This window comes from Sapajus apella, unplaced genomic scaffold (assembly GCF_009761245.1).
Source record: "Sapajus apella isolate SASKATOON/1434 unplaced genomic scaffold, GSC_monkey_1.0 scaffold13, whole genome shotgun sequence".
Taxonomy (NCBI): Eukaryota; Metazoa; Chordata; class Mammalia; order Primates; family Cebidae; genus Sapajus; species Sapajus apella.
The window spans coordinates 8,810,746-8,829,814 of record NW_022436953.1 but is presented as its reverse complement, the minus strand read 5'-3'; the positions used below and the strand labels follow the sequence as shown (position 1 = coordinate 8,829,814).

The window sequence follows — 19,069 nt, the reverse complement described above, 5'->3', positions numbered from 1 at the left end:
GTGTCTTTACCCAAATTATCTCATTAAATCTAGATTCCAACCTTGGGAAGTAGATGTCATTATTTTTAATTTATAGGTAAGGAAATTGGACCTTGATTATGTCATTTTACCCCTCTGAGTCTCAGATAATTGAAAAGTGATGGATCCAAGTTTTAGTCTCCAGTGAATTGAACTCTTAACTGAGGTTCTCCCCGTCTTTTTGTATATAATGTTCGACTGGTTCCTCTCTGAGTGCACCTATGTCTCATAATGATACATGGTCAGAAATGCAAAAGGCCTATTAAAGGACACTCTGCTACTGTGAAGAACATGGTGATTAAACTTCAAGGAATATCAAGATGCATAGTGCTTTGGGAATTAATGGTTGGGCTACATATGGTCCCCTTTGGCAGTACTGTTGGAGCAGACAAGAGAATTTTGGCAGGATGTGGTATAATCTGGATGAGGCATCCTTATTGCTTATGTTGTTCTCTGGCCTTCTTCCCTCTGAACAAGGCTCATCACTTTAAAAGGTGAGCAGCCCAGCAAGTGGATCCGGGGTGAACAGCTATCTGCTGAGCAGTCTTATTTCAGTCCAGTGGGAGAAGCAAGGACATCAGGCCATGGGCTGCTAAACAGGTGGGTCAGTAGGGCAGTGGCATAGGAGGGCTGTGAGCCACAGAAGGATAAGCGTACTTGGGATGTGAGATTCTACACTGTCCTGGACATTATGAGAGCCATATGACTGGCACTACCATCAGGCTCTTCGCTGTTGCCCAGGGATGCACAGTTCAATCTATTTTGCATTTTGAGGGAGATGTGCGGTAATAAAGACCCTGCCTTATTTTAACAAACACTGGACTCCATCTTCATTCTCTGCATACCTTGCTTTGTAACTTTTGGAGTCACCTTCCTCTCCGCTTATCGTTCTGCAGAAGGGAGTTCTCCTAATACTGACATAATTCTGGAACTGGCAATGTGCTTTTAACATCTCTGGAAATCAAAACAAGCCAGGAAGGCAGGCCATGAAATGTTTTCCTTCTATAAATAAGGTGCTTGTGTCCAGAATTACTTGCTGAAAGTTAGAGATCTCCTAATTACTAGCTCAGTATTCTTTCCAAGGCACAACCCATCACCACCTTAACTCACAATGTATTTTTGTCCCAGATAACTCATTGGGTGACTCTCTAAGTTGCAGCTGTTGCCCAGGAAGAAATGAGCAAATCTGGAAGCTGTTCTCGTTTCTGTAGATTAAGGTGCCTTGTATTATGATAACAGGAGTCAAAGGAGGTGATCCCTGAACTTTTTTAGTGGCAGATAAAGCAGTTATGCTCAAATTTTCATGCACATGAGAATCCTGGAAGGATCCAGCCCCAGGGTGCTTCTATGGGCTTAGTTATTGGGTTTAGAATTCCCTTAAAGACAATTCTGATGCAAAGAGTGTCCTCACCACTGATAGGAAACCCTGCATGAAAATAACTGCAAAGCCAACCACACTCTCTGCCATCTGCCTCTGCCTCTGCCTTAGTCTACTACTACTGAGAAATCTGACAAACTCATGCTGATGGTGAATACAGAAGCTATATTCTTAGCCATGGCTTACCCAAATGACCCAACTGACTCATACATTCTTACTGCTTTATTTATCTTTCACCTCTCTTAATCTGGAAGATTAAGGAAGAGGAAGAAACTTCACCAACCTGAACATAAAATTAACAAGAAAAACTCAGATCCCATTAGGAAGAAAAACTAATGCATTTACAAAATTCATCTTTGACTTAGGATAGAAATATTAGACACTTTACATTATTTGATAGCTCCAAACCATTAAAAATCCCTTAAAGAAGTGTAGGCACTTAGACAAGAAAACCTCTGCTTCTTTTTGAGATACCTAAGTGACATTCTCAATATGCAAGGCAGGTACTTACATAAATTTTTCAAAAGGTGAGTATAAGTCAAGAAAATTTACAGTAAGAATCACACGATTTTAAAATAAATTCCTAGATCAAAAGAAAATCACCTTTGTTTAGTTTTTTTATCATCAATTTTAGTGCAGCAAATATGATTCCAGATGATTAAGCCAGTTTTCAAAATATGCAACTAAATTATGAATAAATGATTTCTGGTTTCTTGGATCCATGGAACTTTATCACATATTTTAAACACTAAAGAAATAAGAGACAGCATCCAACTTCAGCCCTTATTCTGGGTGTCCAGTTTACATTTCCTTATTTACCTGGTGAATAAGAGCCACCAATAAACAAAGAACCAAGAAAAAGGACATTTGCTGTTGGTTTCATGCATTAAACAGCTGGAAGAAGGGAAAAAATGGACACATGTTGTTTTTCTCTTTTTCATTCCTTTTGTTTAAATCTTCAAAGGTGAGTTGGCATTCCATCATCTCTACCACTCATTGGGAACTGATATCAAACTCAAACTCCTTGCAATTACCAAGACTTTTGCTAAGAGGTCCCAGCCATATACATGTGAATGAAAGCCTTTAACATGGGTTCCAATAGGTCATTTAATGAAAGCTCTCCATGGGTGCAGTGGAAAATGAATAGGCAGAGTAAATCAGATTATTGTTTCCAATTCTAGTGCCTAGTACCAGAGTAGGAATAATCTATTTCTCTAGCCATGGAGGTTGGACTTGGCTGTGCAATTTTCCTTAGTCAATAGAATGTGGATTAAGATAAATAAAGTGACCATTTTGAGTCAAAGCCTTAGAGTCATAGGTTGTTCTGCTGGCCTTACTTGGAATTCTACAATCTACCATGAAAATACATGTCCTGGTATCTGCTGGTTCCAGAATGATGACAACTCATGGAGCAGACTCAAACTACCTGAAACCTCCTTCCTGATCAGACCAGCAGAGCCTGGTCAGTCCTGATCTGTTCAGCCAAACCAGAGCCAACCTAAAGATTCCTGAGCAAAACCCAAGTATCTGTTGTTATAAGCCATATGTTATTTCCATGTAGCATCCCCGTAGCAATAGTTTATAGATACAGTGGATAAAGAAAACTCCTGGAAGAGAAAACTCAGCCAAGTATGTAGCTTTGAGGTACAAAAATACATTTATTTTCAACAATTTCAAAACCACTGCCTTTTTTTTACAGTAGAAATATTCAAGTGGAACAATAAAACCAAGAACAGTATATGTACATATACTGTATATATAGATATGACTCATGCATTTGTATTCCAGTGTTTAGTACAAGTATTGCAATTGTCTGCCCCATTTAACCCTTGAAACAAAAAAGGTAGGATCTTTAGAAATATTCCTAATACTGATCTATGCTGTAGCCAGCCAGATTTCTCTATCTCACATTCTCTGTCTCACAAAGAAGAATGGGATCAACATCCCACAAAAATTAATAGGTACAAAATGTGGCCTTTCCTCCCATATATATTATACATTATATCATTTTCAAAAATAAGTGTGCTCAGGCTAAGCCTGAAAATAAAAACAATGCTTACAGCATGGCTTAACATGACCCTACTGAAAAAAACTGGTATGTGTAAATGTGTGAAGGGGCTGAGGTGCGGGAAAAGCTAACAGGCTTTGAAAGCCACTCACCCCAGAGGCAAGAACTACCTTAAGGGAACTGGAGGCAGACGTTCGACTTTAAGGAAGTTGTGTATGTCTAACAAGCAAATAGCACAGCTTTGCTAGAATTGCCTTTGACTAATATCATTAAAGGTTAGACCCCTATTTGGCCTGGAGAGTTTTGCATAAACTCATAATTCTGCAAATGCCTCCTCCCTTCCAACCTCTTTAACTCTTCCCATGCCAAGAGACATTTACTGGGCTTTACCTAGTGCCCAGGGGACTTTTCTGACCTTAGAGTAGCCTGAGAATTCACCCTAAGCATTATGCATTTTCATACAATCCAATTTAAAAACAGATTGTCATTTTAAGGTCCACTGACTGCTTTCCTTAGAAAAAGATATTTTCTCAGGCTGATAAATATCAACTTTTTCCTTTTAGAGAGGAAGCTGTTTTCCCCCCATCTGAGAGGTCTCAGTATAAAGCCTCTAGTGGGCCTCTTCTTCACCGTTCATGTCACTCTTGGAACAGAAACGACTGCCATGTTCTATGCTGTCACTAGAGTCCTTCCTTTATCAATTGCCCCAGAGAAGCCCCTCCCCCCACCCCCCTTTATATACATAAGTAGAAACCAGCTATGGCATGGACAAGGAGATGCCAGAGTTAAGTGTGACAGACAGCAGGAGAGCACCCAAACCCAACACACTGAGCAGGCCTGGAGGGTTGGTCAGCTCTGAGGGCCAGTCCGTAAGCCAACACGCGCATCTTTCTTTTTTCTGTTTCCTTTTTTACTAAACATTAAATTATTTCTTAGGAAATAAAAAGCTATTTACATTGTAATTATATACAATAAGCCATCTGTAGCCTCACCGTGGACATGCACAAGGCAGGGCCTCTTTCACAAAGTTGTGCATGCTTTCTGAAGCTACATCCACGCCCACCAACCTACTTCCTGCGGATCTAACTGGGAAATGATCTGTGTTGTATGTGTGTGTGCTGGGGGAAGGTGAGAGTGTTGGTGATTCTGCAGTGGGGATGAGAGGTTCACAAAAAGCCAACCCAGCTTAAATCTTGAAAAAAGAGAGACCACAAGGAAAAAGAAACTCCTTAAGCTACCAATGGCAGAGTAAAGCAAGTAGGCTGTGGGAAGATGCAACCTTTGCTCTTGGCACAAGTACAGCCATTTATTCCCTTTGTCTCATTTCAATCAGCTAAGAATGCCTTTTTCTCCCAAAGCTAGGCATTTGCCTGCTATTTGTGAAGGGGCCCTTGGTAAACAAAAGGTAAAAAAGACATTTTTATTTTTCCATAATAATAGTAAGAGTAATCATCAAAAATAAAAAGTCAGAAAGGTGGTTGACCACGTGGCTTGCTGGTATTAAACACTAGTGCAGTTGGGGATCTCCTTTGTGCTTTCGCTGTTTGCAATGGTGGCAATGCCTCCTGCAGGGAAGAGAAGACACAGGGAGAAATGGAGGTGAGTTCCACAAGGGCAGGGATCTTTGCTTTATTCACTGCTGAATACCAAGCCACCTAGAACAGGTGCATAATAGGAATTTATTTAAAAGGCACCTGGATATCCTCACCTATCAGCTCACTGGCTTATGTCATCCACGTTTAACATACACTACCTCCCACATTAGCACATAGGTGGGATCAATACATTGACTACCATCTTATACTCCATTGATAATAACAGTAACAGCCAATGTGTATTAAAACTTACTGTGTGGCAGGCACTGGGCTAATGACTTAACAGCATGGCATTATCACAACCGTCTTAGAATTATTATTTTTAGTTACTACATAGAAATAGAATCGAATCATAAGTACTACTATTCCCATTTCACAGATCAGGAATATGACGCACAGAAAGGTCACAGAGTCAGCAGATTAACAGAGCAAGAAAATGGACCCAGGGCTATCTGATGCCAAATTCCACATTCATGTAATTGTTAATAAGGACATATAATACTTTTGCTTTATAGAAAAAGAAGACAAAGCCCAGAAGTAATAGATAGTTGGCTTTATCCCTCTCCAACCCAGACTCCGGCACTTCCAATCCTGAATGACTTCTAAGGGAAAAAAAAAAATCTACCAATTTCTTGTGGCCACTAATTTAAAACAGGATTCTGTTCACTGTAGGTAGTTGTTTGTCCCCACCCTCCAGGTTAGTAGTGTCTAGAGGACAGATGAAGCAGGCCAGTGTTTAGAGGACACAGGACAGAGGAGCTTAGTGGAGCAGGCGCATGTACCTATGACCCGCGTGTCCAGCTCTTTGTCCAGCAGCTCCTCAGGCTCCGTGAAGTCACTGAGTGTGATTTTGGGGGCATTTTCACTTTGGCTCACTGATCCAATCATCTCCTGCTCCTTGTCATGTTGGACTTGAGCGTAGATGTTAATCCAGGGGATTTTCCTATGTGGGACAGGAGCAAAATCAGATTAAGCTCACAGGTTGTGCCAAACTTGGGCAGTTGGAAATCCTGGGTGATAAAGGGCAGAAAAAACTATTAACAGAAAGGGTCAATGTCAGGGAAAGGTACTGGTGACCCCAGAGAAAAGGAGGCCATGAGGCCAAGGAACACAAGGCCAGCCAGGATCCCAGGCGCCCAGGGAAGATGTAAACCACAGAACTTCCTGAGGAATGCAACTTTCCTGTGGTTAAAAAACAAGCAGGTATAAATAAAAGGGCAGTTAGGTACTAAAACACTGTAGATATTTACCTGGTGTTAAGTTTTCAAAGGAGCTGGACTTTGAGACTGTGCACAGAGTGAAAAGACATTTTTTCTAAGGTTGCATCAACTTATTCAATTCACATTGACTTCTTTTATAAATAAGAAATAATACATGCATAGCCTTTGCTACAATTTTCAGAGCATCACTTATAGGATAAATACTTTAAACACTTTGATAGTTTCCTCATCTGTTCAGTGAGGATGACAATAGCTTCTTTCTGGATTTTGGAAATGATTAAGGATTAAGAGAAGATAAATAGCTTCATTCAAACACACAAAAGTAGTAGGTGGGGTTTGGAAACACAAGGCAGACTGGCTTGGGTTGGAGAAGTGAGCAGGTTCACGATGAAACCTTCCTGATGCATTCATCTTTTGGCCCATCTTCATTACTTCCTCACACACTGTGTGTCCCAGCCTCTGTAGCCTCCTTTGTATTTCTTTAATCCAGTGCTTCTCACACATTAACATGCTTAAGCATCACCCAGAGTCTTCCTTAAAATGTGAATTGTGGCTCTGCAAGTCTAGACTGGATGGGTTGAGATTCTGCAGTTCTGCCAAGCTCCCAGGTAATGTTGATGCCACTAATCAGTTGGAGACCCAAATTTTGAGTTGCAAGATTCTAATACATGCAGCTCTTCAACATCTTGTGGACTTAGAACCAATTGTTCCCTCTGCCTGTAACACACTGCCCTCTGCTCTTCTCAGAGCTTGTCTTATATGTCGTCTCTGAGACGCCTACTCTGACCATCCAACTTTCCATTATAAACATGTAATTATGGAACACTGTCTATGTAAGAAATAAACATGGTGTTGGTTTAGGGTGATGCAATAGGCAATGTTTATTGACATGTTTTCTGTATTTCTGTCCCACTAGACTAAAAGCCTCATGTGGGCAAGGTCTACATTTTCTATCCTCTCTGCTATCCACCTGACTTAGCACAGTGCTTGGCACATGGTTAACATTTATTAAGCATTTGTTGAATCAATGAATAAATTACCTTAAATCCTGTGCTCTTTCTAATTTACTATATTCATCAATAAAAAGATTATATTTTTATCTTAGAATATCACTTCTAGAAGAGATCCCTCTTACCTCAAAAAGGATGGGGAAATTAGACTAATGTCTAGACATTTCACAAAGCCAATTACTAGCATAGTAATTGGATTGAAAGTTGGGACATCGGACACCCACCTCAATCCAGGACATCCCATGCATCTGTAAAGAAAAGCTACTCTGTTTTCCTGGGGCAAGCTTCTACATTCCCCTCTCCACTCCAACCCCAAATGATGTGAAATGTGGAAGCTCTTTTTTTTTTTTTTTTTTTTTTGAGACGGAGTTTCGCTCTTGTTGCCCAGGCTGGAGTGCAATGGCGCGATCTCGGCTCACTGCAACCTCCGCCTCCTGGGTTCAGGCAATTCTCCTGCCTCAGCCTCCTGAGTAGCTGGGATTACAGGCATGCGCCACCATGCCCAGCTGATTTTTTGTATTTTTAGTAGAGACGGGGTTTCACCATGTTGACCAGGATGGTCTCGATCTCTTGACCTCGTGATCCACCCGCCTCGGCCTACCAAAGTGATGGGATTACAGGCGTGAGCCACCGCACCTGGCAGGAAGCTCTTAATTAGGTTTTCCTGCAGCTAATTCAGAAGAAAAAATCTGAAAAAAGGTTTAAAATACTTAGTGGTTTCTAACTATTTTTAGCATTCAGTTTTTGTCTTTAATTTTTGCTTTCCATACCTTAAAGGAGGTGTCCCTGTGACCCTTCCTGGTTTAAACCAGTTTAATATAATTTACAAGAACCTGAAGTAAACAGCATCCATGTGAGGCAGCACAGTAGGCTCTCTAAATGTGTATAATTAACAGTTAATGCTGGCCTTTATATTCTTTTTATCTAAATGACAATACAGTCTAATAACTTAGTTTCCTTCCAATTACAAAAGTACATCTTGCCCATGAAGTTTGGGATAAACTGTAATATTGACTAGGTGTTGGAGGTGGTCAAACCATCCCTGATCACATAAGTATGTGTACTTCAGAGTTGTAACCAGAGTCCACTGCCTCCCCTTTCCTCTTTGCTCACAATACCTATGAGGATTTGGATAAACCTACCCTTATAGAGATTACTCACATTATTTCAATTTCCAAATAGTACATTTAAAAACCGGTATTTTTTTATCCTTTTGCAATCGACGATTAGAAGAGAATACATTTTGCATCTCAATTTGCAGAATTTTAAAAATCTGTCAAGTTGCTTTTCATTTCTTAACACATCTGCTTGTAGGACTGTTGAGAATATAAGTTAGAACTCCATTTCTGCATACAAGGAATGCGGAAAATGAAGAGATCAAGAGATATGTCCAACATTCTTACAGGTTTAAATAAGAGGAGTAATATGAATAGGCCCAAGTCTCCCACCAAAATTCAAAAACAAAACCCAGCTGCAGTTTGTATTCATTTGTCCCAGCTATGATGAGTGTTAGAAGCCTGTAGGAGGAAATTTAGAGAGAGCAAAGTAGGCTTTAGACTATAAAGAAAGCCCTACTAAAAAAAGATTGGAAGGAATATAAGAAGCTCAGACGTTTTCTTGGATAAAGAAAAAGCAGATCTTCAGTTACGGAAAGAAACCACTCTTGTTAGGCTGTTTTTGGAAAGTAAAACCATCTTATAATGCTTTTTAATTTTATTGCTCAGAATATCAGAAAATAGCAGTCACTATCCAAGAGCAAGATAGACTGTGAGAGGCCAAGTAATATTCATTTAAAGGAAGCTTGGGGCTCATAGTAATTCTATTCTCTTTTTCCATGTCAAGTGACCACTTGGGACACTGAGATCATTTCCAGCACTTGGCACACAGGAAGTACTCAATAAATGTTTGTAGGATGAATGAATGCCCTAATGTGTTAATGCTGACAATTACAGAGAGGAAGTTTTAGATCTGGAAACTCAGTATGGTCAACGATCTGGACACAGAAACAGAAATGTCTTTACACTAAACTGTGCTGTTCAACAGAGCATTTGATGGCCAGGTGTTGCTATTTACACTTAATTAAAGTTAACTATAATTAAAATTCAGTTCCTCAGTCAGACTACTACTGGCTATTGTATTAGACAGTACAGACTACAGAGCATTTTTAACATTGCCAAAGTTCTATTGGATAGTAATGAAAGAAGCAAAGGAGACTCTGGGAATCCAGGGCTAGGAACCTGACCTCTGTACTTGTTGTAAGCCAGGCACCCTTTATGTTGCCACTACTGGGGTTCCACGTGATGAGAGGGAAAGGAGACCAAAAAAAGAAAGAAAAGAAAAGAAAATCCAACAGATTTTCAACCAAAGGGCTTGAGTATTGGGAGTAAAACTTCCAGGAGAAAGAGCTAGAAAAGTAAAGGCTAGCTGATGACTAATTACTCTTTATCTGATGCTGCTATTATCCAGTTTGATTGGCATTTATTTCCTGTGGCCTCAGCTGCATGATTCACTGTCAGGGACACAGAAAGGGTGGGCTGATACCTGGAAGCCACAAAGGTAGAATTTTTTAGAGATGTCATTACCTGGCATGGATTCATTATTAAGGTGTACACATTTAGAGATGCCTAAATTAATAAGTTGACTAGGGAGTATAACAGCATTTATTTAAAAAACAAACAAACAAATAAAAACAGAAGTTTTCCAAGTCACAGTATAAGTGATCCTTAAGTATCCTTACTTTGGATCTACCTGACAATAAAAGCCTCTTTGCAGGATTTCTATTGGCCCTTGTCCTCAGCAACTATGCTGTTCTGGTAGTCAGAGATGAGACATTTGGTTTAGTTGATTGTCACGCCCCAGCAACCACCAGACTTCTCCACAATCAAATTCTTGGCTGAGTGAAAAGTGAAATGTTCTTTGCATATAATTGAAGTACATCTATAAATAAATGGGTGTTGCCTTAACCAGGCTGTTTCTATATTCAACCTTTTCTCACGAATTTTGACATAAAGGTTTTATCCACCCTTCAAAGGGAACAGAGGTATGTGGGTTGGCACGTCTTGATCCAAGAGGACATGAACTCACATACTGGTCTATAAATTGAGTAGGAAGGGGAATCTCACTCTATCCTCCTAGAAGGGGTGGACGGTGTTGACAGAATGCCTGCTGCTGAGGCTAATGCTGAGATGCATATTGAATTAAACTGGTGTTTTTAAGCAACTGAAATAGCCACTAAAGGAAAGATAAGCAGGATGAAGGGGGGCAGAAAAAGTCAGGTACCTTTACCACTTATCTCTATCAAAATCTAAAAGCATTATCTTTAGTTTGTAGAAAGACTCCCAGGACCAAAAGATGCTTTAAAACTCATCTGACAATCATTAATGACATTTTACTTTACCCAGGCTTCCCAGAAGCACATTTCTTAACTGAGGGCCTAGTATGTGCCAATTTATGGCACAGAGGGCATCTTTGGCAGGCATGTGCTCTGTTATTTATAATAGTGTAGCTTTGTTGATTACTTAGTACCTAGCACCTATACACATTAGGACATTTAAATCATATACCAAACCTGTAAAATATTATTGCTATCCTCATTTTACCAATGAAGAAATTAAGATTTAGAGAGGTGAATATAATTGTCCAAGGTTACAAATGCTAAAAGTTAAAATTGGGTCTTATTTCAGAGTTTATACTCTTAATTCTCTTAACTGGTATACATCCTAGTAGATGTTATAATTTGAATGTTGGTACAGAATTATTGATTTCAATTTTATGCTTTTAATAAGTATCTGTTATACCACCCCTTCTGTGGCTTTCAAAAATAATTTCTCAAGACATGTGGAGTTTCATTCTCCTAATCAATTTCCCTTTAAGACAGGAAAAAGAGGGAGAGGGATGATAGCTGAATATGTTTAGCACGCAAATTTAAACAGAGACACTGAATAGCTGTAACGGAGATAAGAAAATGCATCTGTGTCTGTATATGTGAGTATCAGATTCTGACTGCATTTTCTCCATTTAACCACCTGAATGGATATTGATCTGTATAAAAAGATCTTCTGCATATATAAGACTTACTTTAGAAATTTGATTGAGGTTTGAAAACCTCTTACGTTTCTCCTGAAGATAATAAATTGATTTCATTGGCCAGTCTTTATTTACCTAACTCATTATACCTATAAATCATAATAGATAGAGTTCAGAGTCCCAACTCATTTATTCCCTGACCCTCAACCATTCTTGTTTCTATCCATTGTCAAACAGAAGTTCAAGGAGAATTAAAATCATATTCTTGAGATGAGTTTAGTAAAGTTAGTTACAGGAGGAATCATTTGCAATGACCCCAGCCCCAAGATCTAAACTGAGTGATAACAGCACATACCTTTTAAACTTGTAGATCAAAAACACAGCCAGGCCAACAAATACCACTGACAATAGCATAAGCATGGCTGAGCTACTGTGCCCAGTACTGGAGTCCACCAGTGGAGCTAGGAAGGAAGAAGAGATAAGGAAAACGACAGATATGTTCACTTGGAAGCTGTTAGTTGGAAGAAGTATTCATTGAAGGAAGGAGGCCACTGATCTCCATCCTTCTGTCTAGTCTCCAATTCCCCTGCCTGATACCTGGGTGCAGAGAGCCTGGCTTCAATGATGGGAATGGTACCTGATTACCGCTTCTTGGGGAAAGTACACTTCTCTGTTCAGCCTGGGGAAACTTGCTAGTTCTTGGTATAAATTGAACAATGGATGTCCAGCTCAGGGGAGTGGAAGAAGGGCTCCAATGCTCTTTCTCTTAGATAGGCTGAGTGCCTGTCAGCATAATTACAGGCAGCCCATTTGAAATTTTGGGTTAAGTACTAACGCAATGTTTCATTCTCTTCCTTTACACTGTTCTGGTAAAAACCCACTGGATGGGCACATTTGTGACCTACACAGTGGAAAAATCTTACATTACTATGAACCATTTAGCAAACAGGCTCTCCCAGAGAGCCAAAAGTAGATGCCCGATGGGCCATGCCTTTTTAGATTTTTTTTCATAAACAGACCAACTAGAGTTTGTTCCTGTTTCTACTTTAACTCATACACTGTAAACTAGAAGGGAGTTTTAAAGTTCTATGGCCTACCATCCAAGATTCCTAAAATCAGAAAATCATATGAATGAAGAGAGCTAGAGGACTACCCGATGTAATTCCAACTGTCACAGACAAAATAAATAAATACACAAACAAACAAATAAATAAGGTTAAGACCCAAAGGAATTGTAGGTTTTTTCCAAGACCATTAGAGATTCAGTGGCAAAGCTACTCTTAAGAAAGTGTTCCTGCAGGATGCCTTCAGAACAATGTGACTGATGTGACCAATTCTTCTGAATCTTCACTCCAAAAAGGACCCTTTTACAAAGCCACTTTCAGGCATTATGGAGCAGGGTTTCATGATTCTCTCTTCCTTTTCTCTCTGGGATAACAGATTATCTTTCCCATTTCCCCAGCTCCCAGCGGCACTCACCTAATGTCAGCTGTGTGACATACACAATGACTTGTACTCCTGGCTTCAGCTCAAACTGGACCAAATTTTGGTTGAGAGCATTAAACAGTGTTTCTACAATCTGAAAAACAAGCAGACAGGATGTGTGGTGTGACGTGACATGCAATGATGCTCCCTCATGGGGTAAGAAACCAAGGAGAAGGTCAACAGGTAAAAAGTGGCCATGGTTCAATTAGGGACAGGGTATTGGAACGTATTTATCAATTTGGTTCTCACAGCCCTTGGAGCCTTGTGAAGTCAAGGAAGTATAGTTGACCCTTGTACTATACAGTTTTGAACTCAGCAGATCCACTTTTACGTGGATTTTTTTTTTAAGTGGAGGAAAATATATTCACAGTATGTGAAACCTGCATATACAGAGGCCAAACTTCTTTTTTTTTTTTTTTTTTAAGATAGAGTCTCGCTCTGTCACCAAACTGGAGTGCAGTGGCCTGATCCCAGCTCACTGCAACCTCCACCTCCTGGGTTCAAGCGATCCTCCTACCTCAGCCTCCCGAGTAGCTGGGATTACAGGTGTGTGCCACCACACCCAGCTAATTTTTGTAATTTTAGTAGAGACGAGGTTTCGCCACGTGCAGAGATATGGTTTCGCCATATGCAGACTCTGCATGGCCAACTGCAGGACTTGAGGATGCACAGATTTGGTGTATCAGAAGTCCTAGAATTATTTTCTGGTGTATACTGAGGGATAACTATAGATGGTAATATTTGCTTATTCTGGAGAGGAGAATGAGACAGAAAGAGGCATGGCTACAGTCACTGGTGAATTAGATGTACAATAATAGACACAGGTGTTTCATTCAACTCCCATTTCACTGCTCTTTTATCTGTGCCTTTATAACACCATAAGAAGACCTGTTATGGGTTCCAATGAAAGAAGGTCAGCCCATCATTAGCTCTGTAGTCTGATTAAGTCATATACACAGGGGATGTAGGCCCTTGCCAGGATTAAAGCAGGCACATATACTACCAGCCCACTCCTCTGCGTTTTCTATCTTAGAGATAATGGGAGGCAAACATCAAAGCAGAAGCTGCCTCCTTTTTATGGGATAATTTTTGCTCTTTACTTTTCCCTCGCAAGTCTCAGAACACATAACATCGATTTAATCACTCTGTAATTCCCACGTGAAAGCTGAGGCTGACTTAGGCTGTTGTCCCTAACTCTTATCTCGCTGTACGTGCCTTAATATCACAGCTGCTATTCATCACTGTAATTACCTATTTATCTAAATGGATGGATATTGTAGCTTCCAAATATAGTTCACACATGCCACTTGCTATTTCAGAATAAAGAGGTCTTGTAAAAGTGATGTATGCATTGAGAAGCAAAATTTATTTCTGGCCAACTTCAATATGCAACCCTGCAATGCAAGAAATTATTTCCCAGAGAAACTTCAATCACATCTGTACTGCTCAAGGTCTGTGGATGGCTGTAAGGATGGAGTGACGGTCAGTGAGTATCATAGGGACACAAAATATATCTGTACAATGATCACCTCATATGGGAGCAAATGTGTGTGATTCATGCCGATTTTCTGCAGCCTCATGCTCACTTATTCCTACTTCATCTGACTTAGCATCATGGGAAAGAAAGGAAGGGTGAAACAGTGTAGCCATTAAGACCTCAGGAGGACTAGAGGGTGAACAGGAGAAAAGCCAGTCCTGCCATTCCCTTTACTTCCAGGACTGTGTGCACATCACAGTTGTTTTATATGCCCATTTGATAAAAACAGTAAATCACAATCCCTTTTGGAAATGTTGCTTCCTTAGTTAAAGCAAAGTGAGGCAATACACCCCTCTCCAAAGAATCACGTTTGAAAGCAGTTCATTTTCTCCCCAGAAGCAGAGCTTAAAATTGGCCAGGATCTCTAGGGGCTAGTGCAGTTTAAAGACAAGAGGCACATAGTCCCAGAAACAGACAAGGAAATTCAAATCAATCTCTCTTTTCTCTCTCTCTCTCTCTGTTTCTCTATCTCTCTCTCTCCTGCCTTCCTTTCCCTGTACCCCAGGAGGAGTCATTGGGAGAGAGCCATGAGCTGGTGCAGGGATGTCAGACATTGGAATGAATAATGTCAGGGGTGCCGTTCCTTCCTGAGTAGCTGAATGCTCCAGTCTATTTGCACCTGTGTTTATTCTGGGTAAGGGTGACTGCTCTTCAAAACCTTGGCTGTTGGGGCAATGGAGGAGAGTCTGTCTCCCTTTCTGGCTAAAAACAGCTTTGTGCCCCCTCAGGGTGTAGGGTGCAGGCAAGGGTCCCAGCCAGATTTGCTCTCACTTACTTGCTCCAGGTCCCCTTCATTGCCTTTCCTCCTCTCCGTCAGGTTCTTGGGTGGGAGAATGAAAAGTTCTGCTGAAGTAGGGAGGCCAGGGAACACGGCAATGAGGATCTGGTTCTCTGGGACACTGGTTACCTGCAAGGATGTTTAGACAAAGAGAGGTTGTGGAGGAGCCAGCCCTCCCCAAATCAATGACAAGGGCAGCGTGTGCACAGCCAGAGGGCTCATACGAGTTTTTCAAAGGCAGCTTCTTAGGCACAGCCTCCAACATACACTCAGGCTTTCTTTCAGTTTTTCCCTTATATCTGCTGGGTAAAAAATTAGTTTCACTACCTCCTCTGCCTTTATATACATTTTTACTGAAACTAGAATGGTATTACAAATGATTTTCAAAACATTACTTGCTGGGAACATTTGCAAAAGTTGCTCTCATATTTTCCATTTTTCTATGAGGGCTAGAGCTTCTGGCTGAAACACAGGATGGCTGCAAATGAGGAAAAAGGAGTCATAAACAAACATGGGAAAATGCAAATTTAAAGAAAGCCAAGCGACACTTACTTTCACTTCTTAAAGCAGGATTTTTGTTTAACTGTAATAGCTAATATTGGTAAGACTGCAGTGAAGGAAGTTCCCTCATTTGGCCCTGGCAATGCTAAAAATTGACACATATTGCCAATTTGTTTTCTGAAATACTCAATTTAAAGGCCATAAAAATATTCATACCCTTCAGTCAGTAACTGTAATTTGGTGAATTTGTTCCAAAGACATAATCCAAAATATAGGAAAAGCCATATGCAGGAAAAAAAAATACAACATTACTTATAATAGTAAATAAATGGGAAAACCTCCAGTATTCAAAAAAATTAATACTGGTATAATCTCCTGATATAATATTATGCTACCATTAAGATGGTAATGAGTACTATGAGACAACATAGAAAATTACTTATGATAGCTGCATTCCAATCTATTTCCTTACATATCTTTGCTTACAACTCTATAAAAATACACACGCACAGAAGAAAAAAATAACAAAATACTAAACGCTGTTAAGAGGTGAGGAATACAAGTGAATTTGTCTATTCTTGAGTGGTTAGTAAAAGAATGATACTGCTTTTGTGATAGAAACTAGAGTGAGCTTTGGTCTGAAGGCAAATTTTTAAAGAAAACAGGATGCTGAGTTCTCTCCTGTGAAGGGTATGGTTGTTCTTTCCTATGTGTCTCCTGAAGATCGTTTACCCAGATCACCACCACCTCTTCTGCCACTCCAAATACATAATTTGTGAAGCAGGTGAAGTATCCCCATGCCCCAAGAAGTGCCCCCGACCGTCTCTGCCTGCAGTGGTCTCTTCTACTTTAGCCTTCCACCCCAAACGCCTCTAAATGACCGTGTCCACTGCACTTGAGAGATATACAGATCATGTCTACCATGACACAGAATTACATCTGTCTGGTGCAGTCTTTTTTCAGATAGATTCTGATATGGTTAGGCTTTGTGTCTCCACCTAAATCTCATCTTGTCCATGCTAATCCTCATAATCCCCAGCTGTTGAGGGAGGAACCAGGTGGAGGTGATTGAATCCTGGAGTGGTTTCCCCCATTCCGTTCTCATGATAATGAGTGAGTTCTCATGAGATGTAATAGTTTTATAAGGGGCTTTTCCCTCTCCACTCTGCCACTCTTCTCTATCCTGTCACCATGTGTAGAGGTGCCTTCCACCAGAATTGTTAAATCTCTTGAAGCCTCCCCAGCCATGCAGAATTATGAGTCAGTTAAACCTCTTTTCTTTATAAATTACCTAGTCTTGGGTCATTCTTTATAGCAGTTTGAGAATGCACTAATACAGGTTCTTATGGTGTGATTGCCCAGATATTTCTGTCTGGGGTCTCACTGTTTCAAAGAATGTTTGACACAGATAAAAATTAAATAGTTGCTAGATTGAACAGAAGCAGAGCAGTTGGTTGTTTTCCTTTTGCTCTGTTCTGATTCTTATTTGGAATTAGGCTTACAGATTGGCATTAACTCTCAGGGATATGATAAAGAAAAGTGAGAGAGCCAGCCTACAGGGAAGTAAGAAGCAGCAGTCAGAAGCCTAAAGAGTCTACCAACGAGGGAGGCACCCTCTTAAAACCTTGAGGAGGTTAGCTTGATGCCTCAGCATCCTTCCAAGCCATGATCTTGGGTAGCAGGAAGTCTCAATGCCCAAGTCTACAAGACAGGAGGCCTTCTCCTAACCTTAAATCAAGTCTCAGGAGGCCAGAGGTGAAATGCAGAAAATCACCCAGTGGAGTGAATGAGGGGTGGTGAGTTTACTAGTGCCTTGACTGGTGTGACCATTTGTCTCAGGAAAGAACAATGTCAGGGAGTGTCAGTCCATCAAGGCCCTTGGAGGGACCTTGGAGCTGTGTATCCAGATTCATTTAATTTATCCAAAGGGACATGTGAGTGATTGGTCCTTGTGAGATTTGAGGCCTGAGAATCAACTGACAGGACTGATTATTATTATTGCAATTACCAACTTATTTCCTAAAAAGCTAGCATGTTTTTAATGAATATAACCATACAAAATACAACCCAATTCTGGATGCCTTGCAACCAAATGCTATGATCTGAATGTTTTTGCACCCCCTCCCCATTCATCTGTCGAAACTTAGTATCTAATGTAATGGTATCGGGGAGACTTGAGAGGTGATTAGGTTGTAAGGGTGGAGCCCTCAAAATGGGATTAGTGCCTTTATAAAAGAGATCCCAGAGAGCCCCATTGCCCTTTTCACCATATGAACACACAGCAAGAAGATTCTGTCTATGAACAAGTAAAGAGGCTTTCACCAGATATCAAATCTGCAGGCATCTTGATCTTGGACTTACCCACCTGCAGAATTGTGAGAAATACACTTCTGTTGTTTATTAGCCACCCAGTTTATGGAACCTTGTTATAGCAACTCAAACAGAATAATAGCCTCACACAGCATAGGTAGCAGTCTCATTTTCATCTCTTTCTTTGCAGTGGCATGATCTCGGTTTACTGCAACCTCCACTTCCTGTGTTCAAGTGATTCTCCTGCCTCAGCCTCCTGAGTAGCTGGGACTACAGGCATGTGCCTTTTTTATTTTCTTTTCGTAGAGTTGGGAGTTTCACTGTATGGCCCAGTGAAACTGGGCAATCTGCCCACCTCAGCCTCCCAAAGTGCTGGGATTACAGATATGAGCCACTGCACCCAGCCCTCATTCACATCTCTTTCTACAAACAGTCTCTCTGTAAAAAGATTTAAAGTGTAGTAACTCTTACAGACCATTCCACACAAGAATGCTCTTATGTCATTCTCTCCTATTTAGTCTTCTTACTATCTGTCAGCTCCTTCTCCATGTCCTTCCTGGATCTTTCTTCTCTGCCTTGGGGAACCACCAGCAGTGTGTCTGCCTTGCCCCTCAACTTCTCTTTGGAGAGTCTAACAACCTCCACAGCCTCTTCTCTTAATCTCTCCCTCCAGTATGAACCTCTGCTTGATCTTCAGATCCATATTTTCAACACCCCTGGTCATCTTCACCCAATTTTTTCTCACGTGCTCCAGACTTATATTAAAAAGTCAAATCATTATTGTTTCCCAAGCGTAAAGTTTCTCCTACGCAGTCCCCATCTTGATTAACGTAAGGCCATCTCCTACCTTCTCTTGTCATCAGAGAATTTCTCTTTCCCTCTCACCCACACTACATTTCATTAGTCACCAATTCTATTGTTCAACTTTTTAAGCAGCCATTGCCTCTTTTTCTTCAGCACCTTATATTTCTGGCCTAGATAACTGCAGTGGTCTTTTAGCTGGTCACCTTTTGAGAAATGTCTCCCCAACTATGTTCCCTTCCTATCTTAGCTTGTCCTCTGCATTGCCACTGGAATGGGTTACTGAAATATAAACCTATTCTCCTACTGAAATTAAAAAAAAAAAAAAAAAACTTTTCATACTTCCCAGTGCCTAAAGAATAGATGTCAAGCTTCGATTGGCTTCTCAGACCCTATGCAATA

The 19,069-nt window shown here is 40.5% G+C and overlaps 1 protein-coding gene across 1 annotated transcript in view; it reads right to left on the bottom strand.

Moving 5' to 3' along the window:
• Positions 1-3,030: 3,030 nt before the first annotated feature.
• SORCS3 (sortilin related VPS10 domain containing receptor 3) overlaps positions 3,031-19,069 on the bottom strand; it is a 605,284-nt gene continuing 589,245 nt past the window's right edge. Inside the window, exons 23-27 of the mRNA XM_032281554.1 lie at positions 15,053-15,184; positions 12,735-12,834; positions 11,611-11,716; positions 5,782-5,942; positions 3,031-4,969 (exon numbers count right to left, since the gene is read on the bottom strand). Coding sequence (XP_032137445.1) covers positions 4,905-4,969; positions 5,782-5,942; positions 11,611-11,716; positions 12,735-12,834; positions 15,053-15,184 — 564 coding nt within the window. The 3' untranslated portion in view covers positions 3,031-4,904. The remainder of the gene's footprint in view (positions 4,970-5,781; positions 5,943-11,610; positions 11,717-12,734; positions 12,835-15,052; positions 15,185-19,069) is intronic.